Source organism: Podarcis cretensis, assembly GCF_951804945.1.
Source record: "Podarcis cretensis genome assembly, chromosome: 12".
Taxonomy (NCBI): Eukaryota; Metazoa; Chordata; class Lepidosauria; order Squamata; family Lacertidae; genus Podarcis; species Podarcis cretensis.
The window spans coordinates 24698335-24721329 of record NC_137181.1 but is presented as its reverse complement, the minus strand read 5'-3'; the positions used below and the strand labels follow the sequence as shown (position 1 = coordinate 24721329).

At 39.8% G+C, this 22995-nt stretch overlaps 1 protein-coding gene and 1 long non-coding RNA gene across 4 annotated transcripts in view; both read left to right on the top strand.

The window, feature by feature from the left end:
• Positions 1-22995, top strand: part of CACNB2 (calcium voltage-gated channel auxiliary subunit beta 2) — a 126952-nt gene that overhangs the window by 4785 nt on the left and 99172 nt on the right. For all 3 annotated transcript variants that reach the window (XM_079948305.1, XM_079948306.1, XM_079948303.1), the window contains exon 2: positions 4814-4906. In XM_079948305.1, the coding sequence (XP_079804431.1) occupies positions 4814-4906 (93 nt within the window). The remainder of the gene's footprint in view (positions 1-4813; positions 4907-22995) is intronic.
• Positions 12300-18028, top strand: LOC307200045. The gene is made up of 2 exons (XR_013832293.1): positions 12300-12628; positions 17893-18028. It is a non-coding gene; the product is annotated as an uncharacterized lncRNA (long non-coding RNA).

The window sequence follows — 22995 nt, the reverse complement described above, 5'->3', positions numbered from 1 at the left end:
CTAGCAGTTCGAAAGCACCTCCGGGTGCAAGTAGATAAATAGGGACCGCTTACCAGCGGGAAGGTAAACGGCGTTTCCGTGTGCGGCTCTGGCTCTGGTTCTGGCCAGAGCAGCGATGTCACGCTGGCCACGTGACCCGGAAGTGTCTCCGGACAGCGCTGGCCCCTGGCCTCTTAAGTGAGATGGGCGCACAACCCCAGAGTCTGTCAAGACTGGCCCGTACGGGCAGGGGTACCTTTACCTTTACCTTTACCTAGCTTATTTGGAGAGAAGGGAATTGCTATCTATAAACCATGCTTTTGTAATCTGCAAGCCTTAATATTATAATGTGCTCCACATAGGATCATGCCTGAAAAGTGTTTGAAACCTTCAGATGTTGCAGAATATGAAGTTCTACCTTCCATTCAGAGTGTACTTAGTTAGCACCATGTGATACTGATATATTTTTTATTTTGTGTTTTATGCTTTAACATTGTACACCAACCTAATATTTTATGGCATGGAATCATATGTTTATAAATACATGAACTACACTTCCTACCACTTAATATCCAGTTAAAGGCAGTAAGTAAATCTTAAGTATTTTGAAATGCAAGTGTACTGAACTGATGTTTGTCACTGTTGTTGCTTTTTGATTCTTCTGTTTGTTGGTTTATCTGGATTTTTCAGTTATTGTTTGGCAGTTTTCCTTAAGGTTTTTGTTTTTTATTCTGCTTTTTTGTTATTTAGTTGCTGTATATTTAATACTTGCTTTGGATTGTCTTCTGAAAATATAAGGCAGCGTAGAATGCTTTTAAATAAAAGCATAAGTTTTATATAAAAAAAATTAACATCTTAAAAAAACAACCCCATGTTGCCTGTTTAATTAGAATTAATCAATTACGTAGGGACATAGGAAGTTATAGGAGTCAGGCTATTAGTCCCATCTAGCTCAGTATTGTTGACACTGACTGGGTTTAAAGCAGCAGTCCTTCCCAGTCCTATCCTGAGATGTGAGGTATTCAAGGGACCTGTTGTAGGCAAATCATATGTTCTTACACTGAGCTACATATGTTCCCCAAATCCATAAATGGTTTTGTCCCTAGTTTTCACTAAGCACAATATTTTAGTAAACATTATTTAACTAGCATCTAATGAACAGGACCAAACTGCATTTAGAAGATGGCTAGCATTCATCTGTCTCAAGAGGCAATGGAGTGTGCCACCAGGGCTGAACACAAACTGCTGGAGAATCACAGTGCCTGCTGTGGCTATGGAGACTGGTAACTCGTAATTCCTGCCTCCCACATTGTTTTTTGCAGTGTCAGCAGCACCAAATTTACCTTTCTGGGGTGTAAGCATGGGGCAGTGTGTACGGAAATTCTGGGCTTCCCAGATGGCAAGATGTCTCTCAAGGCCTCATTGATGTGGTCCAAAGGAAAGCAGAGCACCAGCTTGACTGCAGGAGTTGCGAGAAGGAAGATAGGATGCATGTATTGCTATGTTCTTAATTTGATCCTGTTTTGTCAAAATTGGTGTGTGTGTGTGGGGGGGGGGACATCATTACATTCTGGACAACCTTTGTAAACGGAGTTAGTACAAATGGATTTTAATTTTGTTGTTGTTGCTTTTGATCTTTCAGCATGTTTGCCATCATTTTCAAACCTTGGGAATAACAATAACAAAAAACCCATTATCCATAACATTCTCCCAAAGGTTCTTTAGGATACACAAGCTTTCTGTACATTGGGCTGCTTTGAGTGAGTGAGCTGCATTTTTAAATGCCCCTGCTAGGGAACAGACCCTTCTGCATATAAACAAGCATGACAGTAAAAAAAGGAAAAGCATGTTTGTCAGGATGTATCCTGACATACAATCCCTATCTGCAGCTTGAAGCAGCATAGCCTAGGAAACCTTTATCACTTGATTGTGCTTATTTTATAAATTGTCATTGAATGCCTTTTATTTTTAATTTGACTTAATTTCCCTGTTTGGAAAATATGTATTTTATGGCAGAACTTTCCAACATTTCCCGTTGGTGACACACTTTTTAGACATGCATCATTTTGCGACACAGTAATTCAGTTTTACTAGCAAACTGGAGGTTAAACTAACCCCTTTCCAGCTCCGGGAGGAGCACAGGGGGTGTTCACACGACACACCTACACACTGCAGCTGACACACTAAAGTGTCATGACACACTGTTTGGAAAGCTCTGATTTATTGGTTTGTAATATCATGTATATAATATGGCTATTATAACTCCACATTGCACACTTCTAATGTTGTTCTGCCAGTTCAAGCTTATCCCTGCCCTCCTTTTGGATTTACACCTTTTGTTCATCCTTGTTCTCTTTATTCTGGCACCATTACCTCTGACAGTGTAATCTCAGTAACATATATTCATAACAATAAAGAACTCTTCCCCCAGGCCTCAGGGAGGGTAGAAATTCATGGCAGAGCTTAATTGAAATAAATTACTAGTGTCTCCTCTTTAATTAGCCATTTTCCTTATTTATTTATTTTTATACAGCTCCTGGTACTTTAGCAGTTACTTTGTGTTTTTTCCTTAAGCTTGCTACTCCTGATGGTCTCTGTGTTTCTAATTTGGAGCTATTTTCTTTTCTTTTCTTAAATAATCATAGTCTTCTAATTTCCCCCTTATAAGTACATCTTAACATTGCTAAAATTAGATTTCTAAATATGACGGTCTCTGGTTTGAGTAACCTCTTGAACGTTTACATTTTGTCATAGCTTTTTAATTCCTACTTGTTGAGAAATATGCATACCTTCGGAGCCCTGTTTTTCCCCTGAAGTCTTGTCAGTGCCTTATCTGAGTAGCTAACTTCCTTATGTTTTTATTTCCAGTCCCTTTTGTGTAGCTTTCATATTTTTATACAATCACATTCATTGCCCCATAAAGTTAAGCTATGTATTGCTAGATTTTCACAGCTAGGTCATGAAACAGTGGACCCCTTGATTCCATTTATGACATTTAATTGAAGGGATACTGCTTTAAACAATAGCTGTGAAAAGTTGTATTTGAATATTTACCAAGCTAAACTTTTTTGGACTAGTAACCTCCTAATAATCCAAGGAGGATATTATTGTATAACTACTTGCCTTATTACTCTTTTACACTTGTGGAGAAGAACAATTCTTCTCCTTTTACTTTTTAAAAATCATTTTCAGTATGTTTAGTAAGTCAATTTTACTATGTGTATATTAATGTAGTATGTATAAAAATTGACCTAAAGGGAACCAGGAGATCATCATGGCTGAAGCACTGCCCTAAAGCACCATTTTCTGTGATGTTTACCTATTGCTTTGATTTTTTCCCCTTTAATGTTGATATTAGATATTATAAGTGCTACAACACTACTGCCTGCATGCAGCAGGGAGTGTTCTCTCTAATGCCAGAAGCTGATATCTATTCCAGTGTATAATCTTAAGAACTCAATAAACATCCAGTAGTAAACTATCTTCTCTGTGATTATTCATTTGCCTTTTATTATTACCGTATTTTTCACCCTATGAAGGGGTGAATGAAGGGGAAATGTGTGTGCGTCCTATGGGGCGAATGCAGGCTCCTTGGCTTCAGCGATAGCAATGCGAAGCCTGCGCTCCGGAGGCTTTGCGTTGCTTTTGCTGAAGCCAGGAGAGTGCTCTTTGAGGCTGGCGGTGGGGGAAAGCCCCACCTCGTAGAAAAGCCCACAGGAGCTGCGCACCCTTTAAAGAGTGTGCCGCTCTTGGGGGCTTTTCCCCGAGGAGGGACAAGAGACTGACTGGCCGTTTCAGTCCCTCCTGGTCGAAAAGCCCGCAGGAGTCGCGCGCGGCTCCTGTGGGCTTTTGCAGGAGGTGGGGGAATTCCACCACCTCCCGCAAAAGCAGGGAGAAGGTCTTGGAGTAGCGCACAGGCTGCGTGCAGCCTGTCCGCTGCTCCCAGAGCTGCGGGGGGGGGTCATATTTTTTTCCTTGATTCCCCCCCCCCCCCCCGAAAACTAGGTGCGCCCTATGGGCCGGTACGCCCTATAGGGCGAAAAATACGGTATTTAATATTGTGTTTGAATAACTGTGAGTGGAAAGAAAATAGCTCTAGTTACAGGTAGATAGCCGTGTTGCTCTGCCGTAGTCGAAACAAAATAAAATAAATAAAGTAAATTCCTTCCAGTAGCACCTTAGAGACCAACTAAGTTAGTTATTGGTATGGGCTTTCGTGTGCATGCACACTTCTTTGGATACACTGAAACATAAGTCACCAGACCCTTATATATAGTGAGAGGGTGGGGAGGGGTATTACTCAGAAGGGTGGTGGGAATGGATGGTTGGCTGATAGGTCTGGTAAACCTGTTGATGACTGTTAACAACTGCAATTGGTCCTACAGGAAAAAGCAAGGGGTGAGATGGCTAAAAATAGCTTTATCATGTATAATGAGATAAGAATCCAATGTCTCTATTCAGACCAAGTCTCTCCATGGTTTTAAGTTTGGTAATAAGTTGCAATTCAGCAACTTCTCTTTCCAGTCTATTTCTGAAATTCTTTTGTAATAAGACAGCTACTTTGAGATCTTGTATAGAATGTCCTGGGAGACTGAAGTTTCCCAGGAACTGGTTTCTCCGTCTTGTGATTCCTGTGCTGTTCATTCAGCACAGTTGGGCAAACACTTGCGTAAGGTGTTTGTTCACTTTGTGCTATAATATGTAGATTCTGGTGCCTGGCTAATTTCTAAAGCTGGCATTTGCTAATATAAAAAAATTAATAATATGTTGAGTATTTGTGTCTGCTTGATATATAGACATGTATGCATAAAGTAATAACTTTTCTTTTTAACAGTCTTACAGCAAAGGTGCAAGAAGAAAACACCGATTCAAAGGTTCAGATGGGAGTACATCTTCTGACACTACCTCTAATAGTTTTGTACGGCAGGTATGTTATTTCCTCCACTTTCCCCAATGGTGTATTATTGTGTTGTGTATAATCAAAACCTAAGGTGATATGGTGGTAACTGTAGAATATATAATTTCATGTTGATGCATCCTGTGAAGCTTAAAAGCCCATATATATTCACAGTAGATCTTATTACAAGTTGTGGTTTTCTGTTCCTTAGGAGTGTTGAAGACCAAGGCAAAGCACTATAATTGAATAGGTAGATTCCTGGCTTGTAGATTGAGTATGTAGATTCCTGGCTTAAATATGCATTTAATTCCTGTTGGATACAATAGCATAGGCAGTGCCGCCCTCCGCCCCCCCCCCCCCCCCGTTTACACGGGGGTTACATTCCGAGGTACCGCAATGCTACTGAAATCATGTATACTGTGATTGAAACTCATTGAAAAAGTCTGCAAACACCCCGTTCCTTCCCTGCCCTGCCCCTGTTCTGCCCTTTTAGAGACATTTCAGTGATGTCTTTATAATGTTTCATGGCCACTTCCAGGTTCAGCACTATGCGCGTATGCACAGCTGTGCACATATTGGAGCTGAAAGAGCAACTCTTGCAGTCATCAAGACTTTGTGGATTTCAGGCTCCAGTGGTTTCAGTAATACTGAAACAAAGCAGGTGTGGATGTCATCAGTCCTTGGATGGGAGATGACTGTACCTTCTGAACATAAATGTAATATATATAAAGACATTTGACGATACTTCTGTATCCTTGAACATTTCAAATTCAATATTTTAAATTTGGGGGCCAAACTAGATAGGATGTTAATCAGCTTTGCATGCCTGGTTATTTTTTAACAAATAGATGCTTGCTATCTGTAATGGGAAGAAAACTCCCAGTAGCGCCAGTGGGAGTGTTATGCCCATTGTGGATAGTAGGCACAGGCCTTGACAATTTTGCATTGGAACTGCAGCAGGGGGTAAAGCCTCCCCTCCCCCATTCTGTGCTGGCTATTTGTTTAAGAAAATATATGTGCAGGGCCAGATTACATGTTATTGCTTTGGGTCTGGCCCCAAATCCAACTTGTCTGAAATAATTGCAAAGGAATTATACTAAGATATTTATAACAATTTCAAGGAACAGTTTGATCAACAATATCAGAGTGGACTGGTGCTTTATGCTGAAGGAGTGTTGTGGATCCAGCTCTTAATAGCATCATCTTGAGACTTTGATAATGTATAATAGATAATATAATTGATATTACAACAGAGCACATTCTATACACACCTACACAAAATACCGCTTTTTAACTTATTTGGCTCAGTTATGTAGCTTTTTTGAATGGAAAATAAACTATCTTTTCAGTATGGATTAAACAGCAGTAGCAGTTTGTTTTACCATGATGATATATGGGTATTTGAAGGAAGAACTCCTGTACTGAGTTACTTATCTGAAGGCATACATAGTTTTTTGTACTCTGTTGTAATCTATTTTATTTAATTAATTAGATTCAATTTATTTTTCTGTAGGGGTTTGACTAGTACTGATGATGATGATGATTTAGAGAAGTCCATAACTTTAACTTTCAACTGTTTGGGTAATGAGATTAGATATGGAAACATAGTTCTTAAGTTTGCAAAATTTCAAAATAGTTTACTTGCAAGTGATTTTTTTGTCTGACTATAATTTCATGTTAAGCGTTTCAAGTAGATCACAGCTATATAATTATTAAAAAGACTTATAAAAGTACAGATCAAGTAAACTAAATTGTGCAAGCAAAATCACTTTGATGAAAGGTACATAACTGTTATAAAACAATTCTATATGCTATTGGTACTTTATATAAAAAGTTATCCTTGTGAGCCTTGTATTCAGATCTTATTTTAAAGCCTGGTGTTTATTAAAAAGAAGCAACCTTATTTAAAAATCACTTTTGTAAATATTAAGCTGTGATAAAGACTACAGGCTAGATGAGCTGCTTTAGACCAATATTTTCAGTGTAGCCCCACAGTGTTTAAATACTGGCAGGATGCCTATTACACTGTGTTCAGTCACAAACAGGGTTATAAATAATGGCAAAGTGAATTTATTATCCATGTGATTTTCTGTAGAGGTCTTTTCTGCCTTTAGCACTGCTTTACACATGATGAATTGTGTACTTTGATATCATTCCCAAGGAGGAAATTACTTGTATCTTTCATGTCCAATACCATGAGTGACAAAATGTACACATCTTTTTCTTTGTGACTCACTCATCAGAGAGGCCTCATTAGCAACAGGTTCCCAAAACATGTATTTGTTGACTGCATGCATATACATAATAATGGAAAGAAATGATTATATAATAGTTAATAGGAGAAAACTGGCAGATGACACAAGCGACAGAAAAATAGGTTCAGACCCCACGGCACATAGTCAGAATTTGGTAAGGACTATTATCCAGGAGGCTATGGAACTGGGTTACCTATCGGATAAGGTAGGACAATTTTTAATACAATCTCATCCCGTGTACGAGTTTCTTACCTTTTACTACAGGTACACAAACCTGAGAGACCGCCTCCTGCTCATCCAATTTGTTCCAGCACAGGTTCACTCCTGGTACCTCTATCGAAATTTGTTGACCATTTTTTACAGCTTCAGGTTAGTTAAGTCAGATACATATATTAAGGATACGGCACATTTCTTTCAAATTATAGAACAACATACAGTTATTGAATCAAACATTCTAGTCATTTTAGATGCACAGTCTTTGTACACATCTATTCCCTTGGAGGAAGCAAGGTTAGTTCTGGAGGATACTCTAAATGCTCGGAAGTCTTTGGACCCCCCCCCCCTTCTTCCTGATGGAATTAATTGACTTGATTTTTGAAAAGAATTATTTCAGATTTGGCCATGATTTTTATTGTCAAATTAGAGGTATTTCAGTTGGCTCACCATTTGCCTCTAGTGTGGCAAATTTATTAATGTATCAGTTTGAAAAACAATGGATCTTGGATCCCAACACTAACCCTTATTTCCATGGTATTGAGTTATATAAATGTATAGATGACATATTTATGATCTTTTCCAATGAACCACATTTGGATGCCCTGGACAATTGGCTTAATTCAGTTCATCCCACGATTAAGTTTAGTTTGCAACATAACAGACAGGCCATCTCCTTTTTAGACAAGACCATATATAGGAGCTCCAATGGGCAATTGAATGTTACATTTTTTACTAAATTTACAGATAAAAATTCCCTTTTAAGATATGACTCCTTTCATCTATGACGCTTAAGAAACAGTCTCCCTTTCAGTCGAATGATTAGACTCAAACGGAACTCAACCTGGGAAATTATTAAGAGACTCCAGAATATTAGCTAAACAATTTCAAAATAGAGGATACCCTGATCACATCATCAACAATACAGTCAGGAGAGTGTTCAGTATTAATAGGGAGCAACTTTTTCAAAAACATTTGGAAATTGGATGCATTTGGAAATTGAACATACAGCCTTTGACGTATAGCAAGAGACTATGAGTTTGTGGGTAAGAAGCTGAAGGGCTTTGTGGCCCAGGGTTTTTTAAAATTATTGCTTCCTGTTGAAGACTGTAGCCCAGGAAGAGAGGAAAATACTGGTAGTAAGCCACTGGCTGTTCAGGTGTTTTCATCAGGAAAGGTTTGCCTTCTTGGAGCATGGCCTCTGCTTCTTTGAGGAAGGACTTCCAGCAAGAGATGGGTTGCACCTCGCAGCAGTTGGCAAGAATGTGTTTGCTAAGAGTCTTGCAAACCTGATCAGAAGAACTTTAAACTAAATCCTGAGGAGGAGGGAGACAGTATTATAGATGACGGGGGAACACCTGGTACTGGGAATAATCGCTTCATTGATGCACAGGAAACTGAGTTGTTGCTCGAGAAACCTGCTAAAGGATAGGACGCTACAAGAAGGAAGCAGCTGGACTTGTGGTTTTAGTTTTCTCTATTCTAATGCTCAGAGTATGGAGAACAAGCAAGACGAATTTGAGCTCTAAATGCAGAATGGCAAATATGACCTAATATGCATTACTGAAACCTGATGGGATGAGACTCATGACTGGAAAGTAGGAATTGAGGGGTATAACCTGTTCAAAAGGAATAGACCAAACAGGGAGGAGAAGTAGCATTATGTGTAAAGGATGTGTACACTTGTGAAGAGATACATGTCCTGAAGCATGGAGGACAGACAGAGAACATATGTACAGGTAAAAATTGTAGGAGTGGGAAACTACTATTGTAGCAGTGGGTTTGCTGTAGACCTCCAAGTCAGACAGAAAACTTGAGTGATACATTCCTACAGCAGATTACCAAACATTCAAAAAGGAGAGAGCTAGTAGTCATGGGAGACTTCAATTTTTCTCATATCTGTAGGAACTCAAACTCTGCCAAGAATGTAAGGTCCAACAAATTCCTCTGTTTCCTCACCGACTATTTCATTTCTCAGAAGAAGCAACAAGGTGATCATCTATATTCAACCTGGTCCTAACCAACAGAGGAACTGATCAATGAGACATTCCCAGCATGTTTGCACTCCTGTCTTAGCAATGTCTACACTGGCTTGGTCATGTCCACAGAATGGAAGATGTCAGGATCCCCAAGGACATGCTCGATCCATAGCAGTGACCAGAGAAGGAACGGCTTCTGGGAGGAGCACAGAAAGAAGAAAAACCATGGTGCATCTGCAGTAGCACAACTGGATGCCTTCATCTACCCTAGCTGCAATAAAGCATCTCTCTCCTACATCAGTCTCTACAGCGACAGCAGGCGCTATATCCTTCTAACAGTGTGATCTCACTCTCAAATGTGCACTCCTCCATTGTCTCTCGAGACAGATTGATGCCAACAAAATTTGGAGCACAGGATATCTTTTATTTCACTCGCTGTCAACAAGGGTGCTGTGTTCACAGTGATCTAAGCATTATCTTTTCCCTCTGTTTCCCTCCTCAGCTCACTGGATATGAAAAAATAATTGAAAGTCATGTGACAAATTGAACTATTCTTCACAAGACTTTCTTCAAGAAAGATATGATATGATCAACATACACAAATATTACATTTTTTTCTCCCTACTGATTTAACTTTTCATCAGCTATAGTGTTTAAATTTTGTGTAGTTATAATGTTGGTTGTTTAAATATGTCTACCTTGACCTAGAAATGTCATACAGAATGCTAACCTAGGGGACTGGGTTGTAAGGCCAAATTTAAGAATATCATTAAATTCAGGTTTCGAATTTAATGACTAGCTTTCTCTTCTAAAACAGGACTTAGAAACTGGCCAATACCAGCAGATTTTCAACTTGCTTTGCAAAACATATGTTAAATTACCTATAAAAATCCTTTTTGCATTTAGAAATTGTACACAAAGGCCATATTATTGCAAAAAATTTATGAAAATGTTCATCCAGTTTATTCCCTTTCCACCTATTCTTCTCCAGTTCACTAATCCACATTCCAAAAAGTTTTAATTTCCCTGCATAGCTATTCTGACAATTTTTATATCGAAGGAGTAGGATAATTTGTTTTTATCTCCACTGACCATTTCCATTTTCATCTCAGCAGGAAAGCAATTAAGAAAGTAATACTGAGGTCAGGCTGTTCTCCTAGCAGTAAAAAAAATGCACAGAAAGTGCTAACATCTTCCAGACATTGCCAGACAATGAAGTTTTATTTTCATTATTTTATTTTCTTCCATTTATATCCCATCTTTCTTCCATTAAGAAAGTGAACACATAGTTCCCAGGTGGTCACCTACCCAGTCTGCTTAGCTTCAGCAAAATAATAGGCTAATGTGTCTGAGACAAACTCATGTACTCTTTGACAAATTATTGCCTCTCTTGCTGTTTAGTCAAGGGGAAATGAATCATATTGCAAAAAATGTCTGAAGATAGGAAAGCAACCCCTGAGGAGGAGAAACGTGGCCTACTTGTACCTTGGCAACACCATCACTACTTTTACTATCATTTTCAGCACCCATCAGCATAACTGTTGGTGGTGTTGAGGAAGGGGGTTTTATGGTGATAGAAGAATCAAGCCAGGCTAAACAAAGAAGTGATTTGGAGAGGAATTAGCAGCCAGCAGCTCACATTAGCTCAACAAATTAGAGGTTTCACTGTTGCAACTGCCACAAAATCCCCTAGTTATTTGTAATATATGGAGTTCTGCTTTTAATTCCAGTGATACATGGATTGTATCTCTAATTTCATGGGGCTTCATTCATTTCCTGAAATACCTTGAATGTCACAGACAGATGATCCATTGAATTACCGTATTTTTCGCCCCATAGGACGCACTTTCCCCCCTCCAAAAATGAAGGGGAAATGTGTGTGCGTCCTATGGGGCGAATGCAGGCTTTTGCTGAAGCCTGGAGAGCGAGAGGCATCAGTGCGCACCGACCCCTCTCGCTCTCCAGGCTTCAGGAAGCTATCCGCAAGCCTTGCAAGCCCGGCGGGAGTTCCCGCGGGCTCACAAGGCTTGCGGGCAGCAGCCTGCAGCCCCGGCGAGTGTCCGCAAGCCTTGTGCGCCCGGCAGGAGGCCCTGTCGAGCGCGCGAGGCTTGGGGCGGCAGCCTGCCGCCCGAAGCATACGGAGCCCTCCGGAGGGTGCCCCGTGGTTCGGGCAGGTGTGTGCAAGGCTTGGGGCGGCCCTCCGGAGGGCTCCCCGTGCTTCGGGCGAGTGTCCGCAAGCCTTGCGCGCCCAGCGGGAGGTCCTGCCGGGCGTGCGAGGCTTGGGGCGGCAGCCTGCCGCCCGAAGCATACAGAGCCCTCCGGAGGGTGCCCCGTGGTTCGGGCAGGTGTGTGCAAGGCTTGGGGCGGCAGCCGCGGCTGGGTGGGAAATAATTTTTTTTTAATTCATTCCCCCCCCCCCCAAAAAAAAACCGAGGTGCGTCCTATGGGCCGGTGCGCCCTATAGGACGGAAAATACGGTATCTTTTATATTTTAGAAGGTTCATCAGCCATGTTGGGCACAAACTTGCCACTTGTTGGTGAATGCCCAAGCACACCCTTTGCACTGGTTGATTCCTGCTGACTGAAACTACTCTAATTACAAGACTAACGATCAAGTATCCATGTCAGCCTTCACTGAGAACAACTAGAGGACTGTGGGGAAAGTTGTTGTAGAACTACTGTAGTTTACTTTTGCTGCATTGTTACTCTCTTGTCAGATTTCAGTGACAGTTTGGGTTCCATAACAATGATAGACTAAGTAATAGAATTACACATACACATACGTTTACCCTTGTTTTTTTATGGTTTTGATCTTTTGTTTTCTTATCCACCTAATATGATTTAGGTTCTCCTTGTATTTTAATGTTCTCCTTAGTGGAGTATTAGAACTAAATATAAAAAGAGGAATACAACAAAAGGCTTTCGTTTCACATAGGTGTCAGTACTAGGTTCAGGTGTCTGTTTTCTAGCTCGCTTTGATCCTATCACCTTGACACAAACTTAATACTTGGACACTCACACTTAAATGTTTGTGAGGAAAGTTGTCTGCACTGTTTTATGCGTTCAGAATGGCAGAAGACTTTGTTGAAGAAACCTCCAATGCTGAAGAACTATGGAATTCAAATGAAGCAGAAAATACAGATACTGATATACAGAATACAGATGAAAAACAAAATGCAGATACGGTTCCAAATACTGAGGAACTGCAAAATAAAGATGAACAAGAAAGCAAAGAAGAACCATCAAATAAAAATGAAAGTGAGAATGCAAAGGAAACTCTAAATCCTAAACCTGAAAAAGAAAAGGTAACTGAAATGTAATATTTATGCATTGCTTTATTATTTTAATAGATTTTTTATGACTAGGTTGTCATACTTTGAACTTTTGGGAGGAGAACTACACTTGAATTACATAGATTGGGGAAAAGGTATATGTTGTCTGGGCAAAAGCTTCATGAAAAGTATAATATGTAGCAGAATCATCTGAGTATTCAAGGAACAGTAAGGTAGATGGTTTGTTTATTTATTTTTTAAAAAAGATACAGATTCTGAGTGAAAACTCTTGTAATTTTCATTTATTGGATGATAAATTATTTATAATTTGAGGGAGGGTTATAAATGCTGGTGCTGATTATGCAACTGATTCTAAATGAGCCAGGCTCCCTTTCAAGAGACCTTGGCTTTGTGAGACTGAGAATATTTCTTACAGATCTCTCTGTTTTCCTTTAATTCATATTAGTACATTTTAAGTTGAGATGAAAATGCTTTAGTGGTTCCTCTTGAGAAAAGCATATTCCATTAGTATTCTTCTTTTTTATATATAGCAAAATCAATTTTAAAACAGACAATAGTTGTAATGGCTTTTAAATACATTTCTATTGCAGTTTTGAATTAATGGTGTTCCTTTTTTTTCTTTTTCTGTTGAAAGACATTAAAGAACCATCCCTAAAAGCAACAGAATGCTATCATTAACAGGGCAGAAAGTTCATTCCTTCGTTTTAAAATGCTTCTGCCTTTTTAGGAATATGAAGACATAAACATACAGCACATAATTAAATCTAAGCACTTGCATAATAGGATAGCACATTTGTATGGTAGTTCTTGAACTTTTAAGATAATGTTTTGGTTACGAACATTTCATCTGATATAGAACAGACTCTGTTTGATGACAGAAAGCGGAAAAATGTTCCAATCTGAAGCTTGGGTGGATGCTTGTGCTATCTTCTGTTGGGATTCTATCAGATTGCTCTGAAAGTCATTGGTTCTGTTAAAATGTTCTGCCGTGGACAAATCAGTAGGTTTGGATGGCACTATTTTTATATCTGAAATATTATTTCAATTTTTCTATGATTGCTATCAAGTCATTCAGTAGAAAAATAATTTCAAATAAAATCCGGTATTAAACTAACATTAATGATGTTAGGACCAAACTGTATGTTATTCAACATATCCATGACTGGATCCCTCAGCTTTTCTTTTCCCCAGCCCAATCAAATTAAGCTATACCTCCTTCTATAGTGATGTGTGATGGGATGATGAGCTGCTTGTGCGTAAAAGCTTAGTCCCTCAGAGTTTGCTCAGCTTAGCAAGACTCTGTCTTTAGCGGAGCCCTTAAGCGTGGCTCCCTCAATCGCTGGCAGAATCCGACAGTGGGCGTTTACGGAATCTACTCCAGCATAAAAGCTCCTTGACGGAAACGCGTCGTCTGGATTCTCGGCGCGACAGTTTCCGGCGAGGAGTGGGTGTGCCTATGGGAGGACCTGAGACTTCTCCGCTGTTATCGCTGGAAGACTCCCTGAGCCATTCCTTCGTTTCTCTCTCTCTCTGATCTCCCACTCCCCCCCTGCTGCTGCCTTCCGCCGCTGCTGAGTCTCTCCTGACTTCTGAGAGACCCTCCACCTCCTGCCTTTCCGATGGCAGTTCCCTGACATGATGTTTCACTGATAGAGTTGGCAGCCCTCTGCAACTTCCTTTCAAGGAAAGTTAAAATGTGGCCCACCCAGTTCAGCATCCTTTTATCAATGGGAAGTCCAAAAGTAAGGCAAGGACTTCACATCCTCCAATATGGATATCTAGTGCTCCAAGTCTCTACTCAACGCATATCATGCATGTTCTGTTTGAAGGGCTATTATTCTGTCATGAGGGCAGTAGAGTGGTGTCTCCCAGTGTGGTCTGCAAGCGGCATGGCTCAGTGTCCTCCTAATATGTCTTTAGAAACTGATTGCATGAGTTGAGAACTCAACCATTTACGCACAAGCAGCCCCTTAACCCATAATACTACACTTCTCCTTCTAGTCAGAGCTTCTAGAAAAGTACCTGATGGGCCTTTCCTCCTGCCATCAGATTTGTATGGGTTGTACCATCAATTGTTAAAATAGAATTTATATTTTGTATTGTCTGCTAAGGAAGCATTCTCATATTTTTTAATGCTTTGTTGCTAATGGTTAGGAATAATCCCTGATTATGAGAGACCAATCTATGAGCTGTGAGTCAGCAGAAAAGTTCAGATCTGAAAAATTCTAAATATGAAAGAGACTGCAGAGTATTTGCTATGGGGTGGCAACATAAAGAATATAAACTTTGAGGCGTTTTATGCTGTACTTGAAAATAAGAGTGCTGTATTCAGCTTATTTGGGTAATTTTAAAGTAAACATGTCTTCCATTAGGCCAGAATTTAGTAAACTGTAGAGTGACTGTGATCTGTTCGAGACTACTACTGCCTCAAACATTACTGAATAGATACTGTTTGCATAAGTAAGTACTGAAACATTTATATTCCACAGAGTGGTGTAGATTTCTATCTTCAACTATTTTCCTAGAACAGCAGTTGCTTACAGTTCTGTTATGCCACTACAAAATTGCCCTTGGGAAAGAAAAAGAGAAAAACAAAGGCACAAAAGATCAGTACAGTCTTTGTTTATCTTATTACAGATGATAAGTTACATTTGGGACCTTTGAATAGAAAACTCCCATGCCACTTAGCAAACTGCCTGTTATATCCCTTGAGTTTAAAAACCAATTTCCTTGAGTGTGAGAATTCTAAGGAAAACGAATCATATGGGTGGATATAAATGACTGCCAAACATTATTGTTAATTATTACAATAAGGCTATGTGGGAACCTCCCTCAAATTGTGCCCACTATGTTGTCAGGTGCAGCACCAAGTGTGACCGGAGGAACAGCTAGCCTATAAAATAGGTAGTAAATCTGTGACTATACAGGGACTGATCTTAGGGGCAAGTTACATATTTTTGTTGGAAGATTAGCAATTTGAGATTTACGTTCTTTAAAAACTCTTCAGTGATGTCATCTTAACCTGGTGAATTTCTCAGTAGAATCTAGAACTTCCATCTTTTGTCACAGCTTTACTTCGCCACAGTTCTTAGAGTCCCATGCAGGCACAGGGATCTGCTGTATATCTTTCCTTCTCCAGGCAGATAGTAAGAATTCGTTCAGTTTCGCTGCAATCTCATTTTCCTTCTCTAGTACACTTTCGACTCCCTTGTCATCCAAAGATTCAACCGCTTGTCTCCTGCTACTAACGTATTTGAAGAATGTATTTTGTTGGGCTTTTGCTTTTCTCAATGTGCTCCTCAAAATCATTTTTGTGTGTGTCTTACTAACCATTTGCATTTATTTTGCATTTTTTATTTATTTCGTTTGTGTTCCTTTTTGTTGTCATGTAAGGACAATACTTCCATTTTCTAAAGGAAGACTTACTGTCTCTAACAGCTTCATTTACTCTGCTTATTAACATTGTTGGAATCCTCTTGGCCTTGGTGATCCTTTTCCTGACCTATGGTATACTGTACGTTCTAGCTGAGTTTCCATTATTGTGGTTCTGAACAATTCCTAAGTACTTTTGCAGAAATGTGACCCTATTGCCTTTTCACTTCCTTGTCACTAATCTTCTCATGTTTTGAAAGTTTTGTCTTTTGAAGTCAAATGTAGTTGTTGGCTTTTATTGCTACTTGAATGTGTATTGAATTTGGCATGACATTAACATTCAGTAACAAAAAAAATGTGTACGTTTAAATTAAAAGCACAGACTGGTTTGATATGGCACCAAAACTTATTTGATGGCAAGTGAATCTCAGCAGGGTCTTCTTTGGCTGAGATGCCACCACGGAAAGGCCTTTTCTTTACTTGTCATCAGTCTAACCTGCAAAAGTGGGTACATCCAGAGAAAGGCATATGGGAAACATCCTAATAACCTATCAGATCCGTCAGATGCTGCTGCTGGTTGCTCGTGAGTAACCAGGCAGACCTCCAACCTGTCTTTTACAAGTTTCATCGTGCAAACTATTTACAGTGCAGAACTACAAAGTCCATGTCCGTGTTAGTCCCTTGCAGAATCCGGGAGTGGCCCCTTCTGGCTTCTGCCCCAACATAAGAACTTCCGCACCCCAAGCCTCTGCCTCCCTTCCTTGCGTTTTACCCCTCTGCACAAGCTGGGCGACGGAAGAGAAGTCTGTCCCTCCTGGCCAGCCTGGCAAGATGAGGCGCTGGGGCTCTCAGCAGCATCCTCGAGCCCTTTCCCCTCTCCTCCTCTGGAGGTGTGGCTTTCCCCACTGCTGGAAAAGGAACTGCTACTCAGGATTTTCGGAGGCTCCCTGTATCCCAGCGGCCCCCCTCCCTCCCTGCCCTGTTCCGATGGCAGTCCCCTGACAAGATCTGAATTCGAACCTTGGGGATATTGGGTCACAAGCAGAAAACAGCTAAATAGGTAAATTTTTTAAAGATATTCTTGCAACACTATTTCAGCGCCTAAACACCTTACCTCACTCATCTGATCTTTTTCAGTTTTGATATATGTTATCACATGACAGGAGTGCAGTGTAGTTTGTTACATCACAGAAAACGAATAAATGCGCACAAATCTGTCATCAGAAATGAAGCATGCAGAAAACAGCAGTAGGGTAAAAATCAGGAGAGATTGATTGTGGCAGGAAATTCAGCTCCACTTGCATGTCCTGTGAATGTGTTCTTTGACTAGCATGTTTTTTGCTATTAAGGGGAATGTATTCTCCACCCTGCCTTAACCCGCTTCCCTTTTCTCTCAGCAGCCACGGCTTCTGTCACTTACTTGTGACAGAGAGTGCATTTGCATTGCTTCATTTATTACTGTTTAATATGTGATAGTACTTAATTATGTTAAGAAATAATGCTGAAGCAAAGCTGCAAAACTTTGAGAAGTTTTTATATACAAATAGTTTTAAAATGTGCAGAATTGCTCATTTTAGTTTCCCTGCCTATGATCCCATTTGATTACGGATGGTCGGAAAGACAGTTACTATAGAAACCAGGCCATTTTACTTCAGACTCTTCCTGTTGCTATGGCGTGCTGAGGGCTGTTATGTGAAAAGTGCCACTTATGGTAGCTAGTGTAATAGAGAATATTGATTTCGAGATAACTAATAATAGTACAGTATAAAACGACATCCTAGTTAGCCCAATGAACTAAAGATTGCTGGTCTGGGAAAAATTAGTAAAAGTTTGGTTTACAGTAATTTCATTTGGAATTCTGCCTGTCTCTGACTAATGCTAATTTTCTATTTATCATTAAATAGGTTTTAGCAGTCAATGCCCTCTGTCCTGCTTAACATTTGTGTGTGGTCATTTCTTTATCCCACCAAAATTATTTATCATTCTAAGGAAACAGGGAGTGTATGGAGGAAGATGCTGACCTAAAAAGGAAATTTCCCAGCCCTCACAACTTTCAAGATAATAGACCCAGAAGGGCTTTCCAAGGGTTCATTTTAAGTCTGCAGCATTTAATAATTACAGCTGAAGTCTGCTGCCATCTCATGGCAAGAGGTTGAATAAAGATAATTTAACTAAATAAATTTAATGTTTACATGCTAGTTTCGTAAAGGATCAGAAATACTTATTCTTCCATTTCCTCCTTTTATTGCGAACTTTTCACACTTCTTTGTATTAGCTAACAGAGTCACAGGGTGTTATATTCATCCCACTTCTCTGAGGGGCAAAACTTAGATTTGGTTTCCTTTGGAAACAGGTCACAAATGAAGGAACAGCTTTTAAAGTACTCCACCAAACAGCCAAAGCCCTACTCCCACATCAGATTTATAAGAAGACAGGTGACGTCCTAAGGTGCTCACAGGGTCCAAACCTAGCTCTCCCTGTTTTTTGTCTCCATACTGAAGTTCTCTTCATAATAATAAAATTTTATTATTTATACCCCATCCATCTGGCTGGATTTCCCCAGCCACTCTGAGTGGCTTACAGCATATCTAAAAACATAAAACATCAAGCATTAAAAGGGGTGCCTTCAGATGTCTTCTAAAAGTTGTGCAATTATTTATCTCCTTGACATCCGAAGGGAGAGCATTCCACAGGGAGGGCACCACTGCCAAAAAGGCCCTCTGCCTGGTTCCCTGTAAATGCTTCTCGCAGTGAGGGTACCAGCAGAAGACCCTCAGAGGAGGAACTCAGTGTATGGGCTGAGCGATGGAGGTAGAGACACTCCTTCAGGTATACTGGGCTGAATAATAATAGTATCTTCACACACAGTCTCCTAGATAACATTATCTGAGATTAGGCGAAATAGTTATCATCCCTTCAGGTATTTTCTAGTTGTTCATGGTTCCTCCAGATGATCAGTTTATTGAGTTTATTGAAACTGAGCCTACAAACAGACCTCTTGGTTACCAGATCCAGGTGATTCTTTTCTTTTTGTGTTTTGATTTTTCACCACCGTCTGCCTTGTGTAATTCTCGCCTCCAGAAGATGAAGACTTCTGGAGAACTCAAAAGCTTGACACGTCTTTTGTGACTTTCAAGTTGGTTCTAAAAATGATATTAACCAACTGTGGATTTTAAAGTTAACTTTGTGGTTTTTGAGATGAAATTATATTGGTGATATTTTATTAGGTTTATAATTAAGAGACGTCTTTTAGATTTCACCAAGTGATTTGAATAGTTGAGGAGGATTTCATTCAGCAGGGAAGTCTAGAATAATTGTTTCTTTGTGTGTGTGCACAATAACAAACTTTTCAGAAATAAGCTGTAGAGGTGTGTCAGTTCTGTGGTCAGCTTTGCCATCTAGTGGCCAAAACATAATTTCCATCCCATGGCCCATGAGCAAACTGTGAGAGTGCTACTGTATACTTTTCTCTTTTAGTATATGGATCTTAATATATAAATATTCCATATTAACTTTGACAGTAATTAGTATTTTATGCTTTTTAAGAAGCAAATACTATTTTTATCTTAGCACTGTCTGTTGAAAGAGATGGTGCAGTATTGGTGGTCCAGTGAACCACTATGTTCCCCATAATGCTTCAGTTGAAATTTTGCTACCTTGTAGTATAGGGCAGTGGTTCCCAAAATATCCCCCCCCCCGCAAAAAAACCTCAGTGAACCACTTGAAAATTGCTGAAAGTCTTGATTTATATTCAGATTAAACTTCTGAATTCCAGCCTTCCATTAACTTCACTACATTTAAAATAGGAGAATATTCATTTTAATGCATTGAAAATCTGCTACATGAGTACGTTCTTTAATATCTACATGATATAGTATTTTCAGTGCAACACTAATAAAATCAATATAAAGTTTAAAATAAATGCTATTATTTCCAGAAAATAAAACACAAATAATCAGTAATATACATAACATCAGAAATTCAAATTACTATCTGCTTAGACAAGTAAGGCAATGCGTAACATATTTAAACTGATAAACTGTCACAAGAAATAAATTTATTTTTTAAAATTGGCTTTAAGTAACAAGTCTCAAATGTTTATAAATTTATATTGACTCCTCAAACATCTTAAGAGGATAAGTCACCATCTTTGTCTCCACAAGTAACAGAGCTTTCAGTCCACACTGATCATCTGCGAGATCATAGAATGAAGTTGATGGTTGTGTAAAATTCAATGAGCTTGTTAGAAGCTGTGTTTTCTTCTCTTCTAGGCATTTTAAGTTATGAACTACATATGTAAGCTTTCCTGCTCTGTCTACAGTAAGCCTATTCCTTTTTGCTGAATGAATAAGTCCATAAGTACTGAAGCTACGTTCTGTTGCAGCTGTCATTGGTGGCATATTTAAAATGTCCACAGCCATTCTGCTATGCTTTGAACCAAAGCATGTTCCCTTCCACCAAACCACTGCAACCACTTTTTCAACTGACTTCAATCCATATGACTTGCTAAAAAAAATCTTCCTTAGCATGATATGCTGCCAGCTCTGCCAAAATATCTTGTGCATCATTTGGTGCACTTGCTGATATTTTGAGATTATTCATTACTTACACTGGCAATATCACAGCTTGACTTATTATTTACTAGATTTTTTAAATGTGGGTTTTAAAACTTATTCTTACATTAGAGTTTACAATTTGTGGAGAATATTCTCCACAGAATTTTCTAGCAGAGAAAATTCTCCGGAGAATATTCTCACCTCACATCACTAGTTTTTATGCTGCCAACCACCTTGTGATCATTAGATTAAGGGTGGTATATTGAATGAATGAATGGGTTTTTTTCTCTCTCTTTCTTCCACCCTTCCCACTCCTAGTTGCTCAGTGAAAAGCCTGATGCCAAAAGTGTTGGCTCAGTTAAGATTAAAGATATGTACTAACTCTACTCTATGCTGCCTACAGGAGCTTTTCTAAAGGTTCTCAGACAGTAGCCAAAAGAACAGGTAATAGCATCTGTGAAGAACCAAAGATGTAAAAAGGGGAAATGAATTTGATACACTATCAGCAAGTTTTCAAAGTGTTTATTTACGGCAGACACATTTTATCTGTAAGCCACTTTAAGTCTCTGTGAGAAAAGTGGGGCTTAATAAAACACTGAACATATTGTAATTTCCTGCAGTATAAGCAAAAAACTTTATGCTGTGTCTGAACTTCCTGGAGCCCGACCAAGTGGGCAGGGGGGAGATGAATGAATTAAACATTTGCAGGAAATGAACCCAAGTACTTAGAGGCCATCTTCTTTCTGTTTGAGTTCCTCCATTATTAGTACACTGCTCTTCTCATTCACAATACAGAAGGCCATTAGAGAAGATAACTAGGCATTCAAAACTGTGGTGTCCTTAGTGTGCTGGCATTAAGCTATGTGAGTACATTTCATCAGTTCCAGACAATCATTTGATCAGCTGATTCAGTGTCTGGCTAGCAACAGTCCTGGGATGAGAATGAGCCAGCTCACATAGCTCACTTTTGTAGTACTTTATATTTGGAGTTAGCTACTGACATGGCGCTGTGGGTTAAAGCCTCAGCGCCTAGGGCTTGCCGATCGAAAGGTCGCGGTTCGAATCCCTGCGGCGGGGTGCGCTCCCGCTGCTCGGTCCCAGCGCCTGCCAACCTAGCAGTTCGAAAGCACCTCCGGGTGCAAGTAGATAAATAGGGACCGCTTACCAGCGGGAAGGTAAACAGTGTTTCCGTGTGCGGCTCTGGCTCGCCAGAGCAGCGATGTCACGCTGGCCACGTGACCCGGAAGTGTCTCCGGACAGCGCTGGCCCCTGGCCTCTTAAGTGAGATGTGCGCACAACCCCAGAGTCTGTCAAGACTGGCCCGTACGGGCAGGGGTACCTTTACCTTTACCTTTACTGACATTTTGAGTAACTTTTTAGGGGATTCTGTGATGCTCACCCTTGAAATCCATTTTTGAAGGGTAATAATTATTCATCTATGCATTATAGTCCTCAATAAATATGTTAACAATAATTCAGATTTTATAACATTAATGCTAATAAATATATTAAGTTCTATTTCCTGTTTTCAAACACACTTATATCAACAATGTTTTCCTGACAATTGAGTTGCAGATATAGTGCTACAGGGTTTTATTTTTCAGGTGAAAGAACTTGGGAAACTTTTATCTTTGTCACTTTTATTTGCTTCTATATATGTATTTTAAATCAAAGCATAGTGAAGGCAAGTACACTCCTACAAGTAGGAAGTGGATCCTGAGAGAGCTGCTTAATCAATCCCTCCAAGGCTAACTTCATGTAGAAAATCTCCCCCTCTCTCTGCTTCTAGCCATTTGACATTTCAAAAGTGCTGTTTCTTTCTCATATGCACATCCTTGTGAGGTACTTCTGAAAACAACCCCTTCCTGGCCACCTCTGCCAATGCATTGTCCTTTCAAGGGACCAACAGTTATTAAGAAACAGTAACTTTCTTTTGTCAAGAGCTCTTGCTACACTTTGAAACTTGTAAACATACATTGTTCCTCCTGTCAGAAAAAGCTTGAATGCTATGCTGAGATAGCTTAAAGAACAGTTGGACAAGTTAAAAATTAAAAGCTCAGGCTCATGGTTAGATAGGTATGCACATTTTAAAAAGGTTTTTCGCCATCACCAACAAATGTTTGCCCAAGCCAAAAATGGTCTCCAGTGAAGATTTTCAGTATTAGCAAGAAAAACACAATGTTTGATTCTTTACTCCTTGTCCTATACCCAGACATACACTTCTCTACATGATGATAACAGTCTCTTCACAGTCCCAGTTTATTTCTTATCAGTCTCAGAGTAACTCAAGGAACAAAAACTTGGCAGCCCAAAATTGTAAGGCACCCCAATCTCCTGCTACAGGGACAGGGGTATACCTAGGAGTTGCTAGGTTGGCCCTGACCAAGGGCCCAGGCCCAGGAGGACTTGGAGTGGCTAGGAGCCTACCTGTCCACCTGCCCATGTACACTG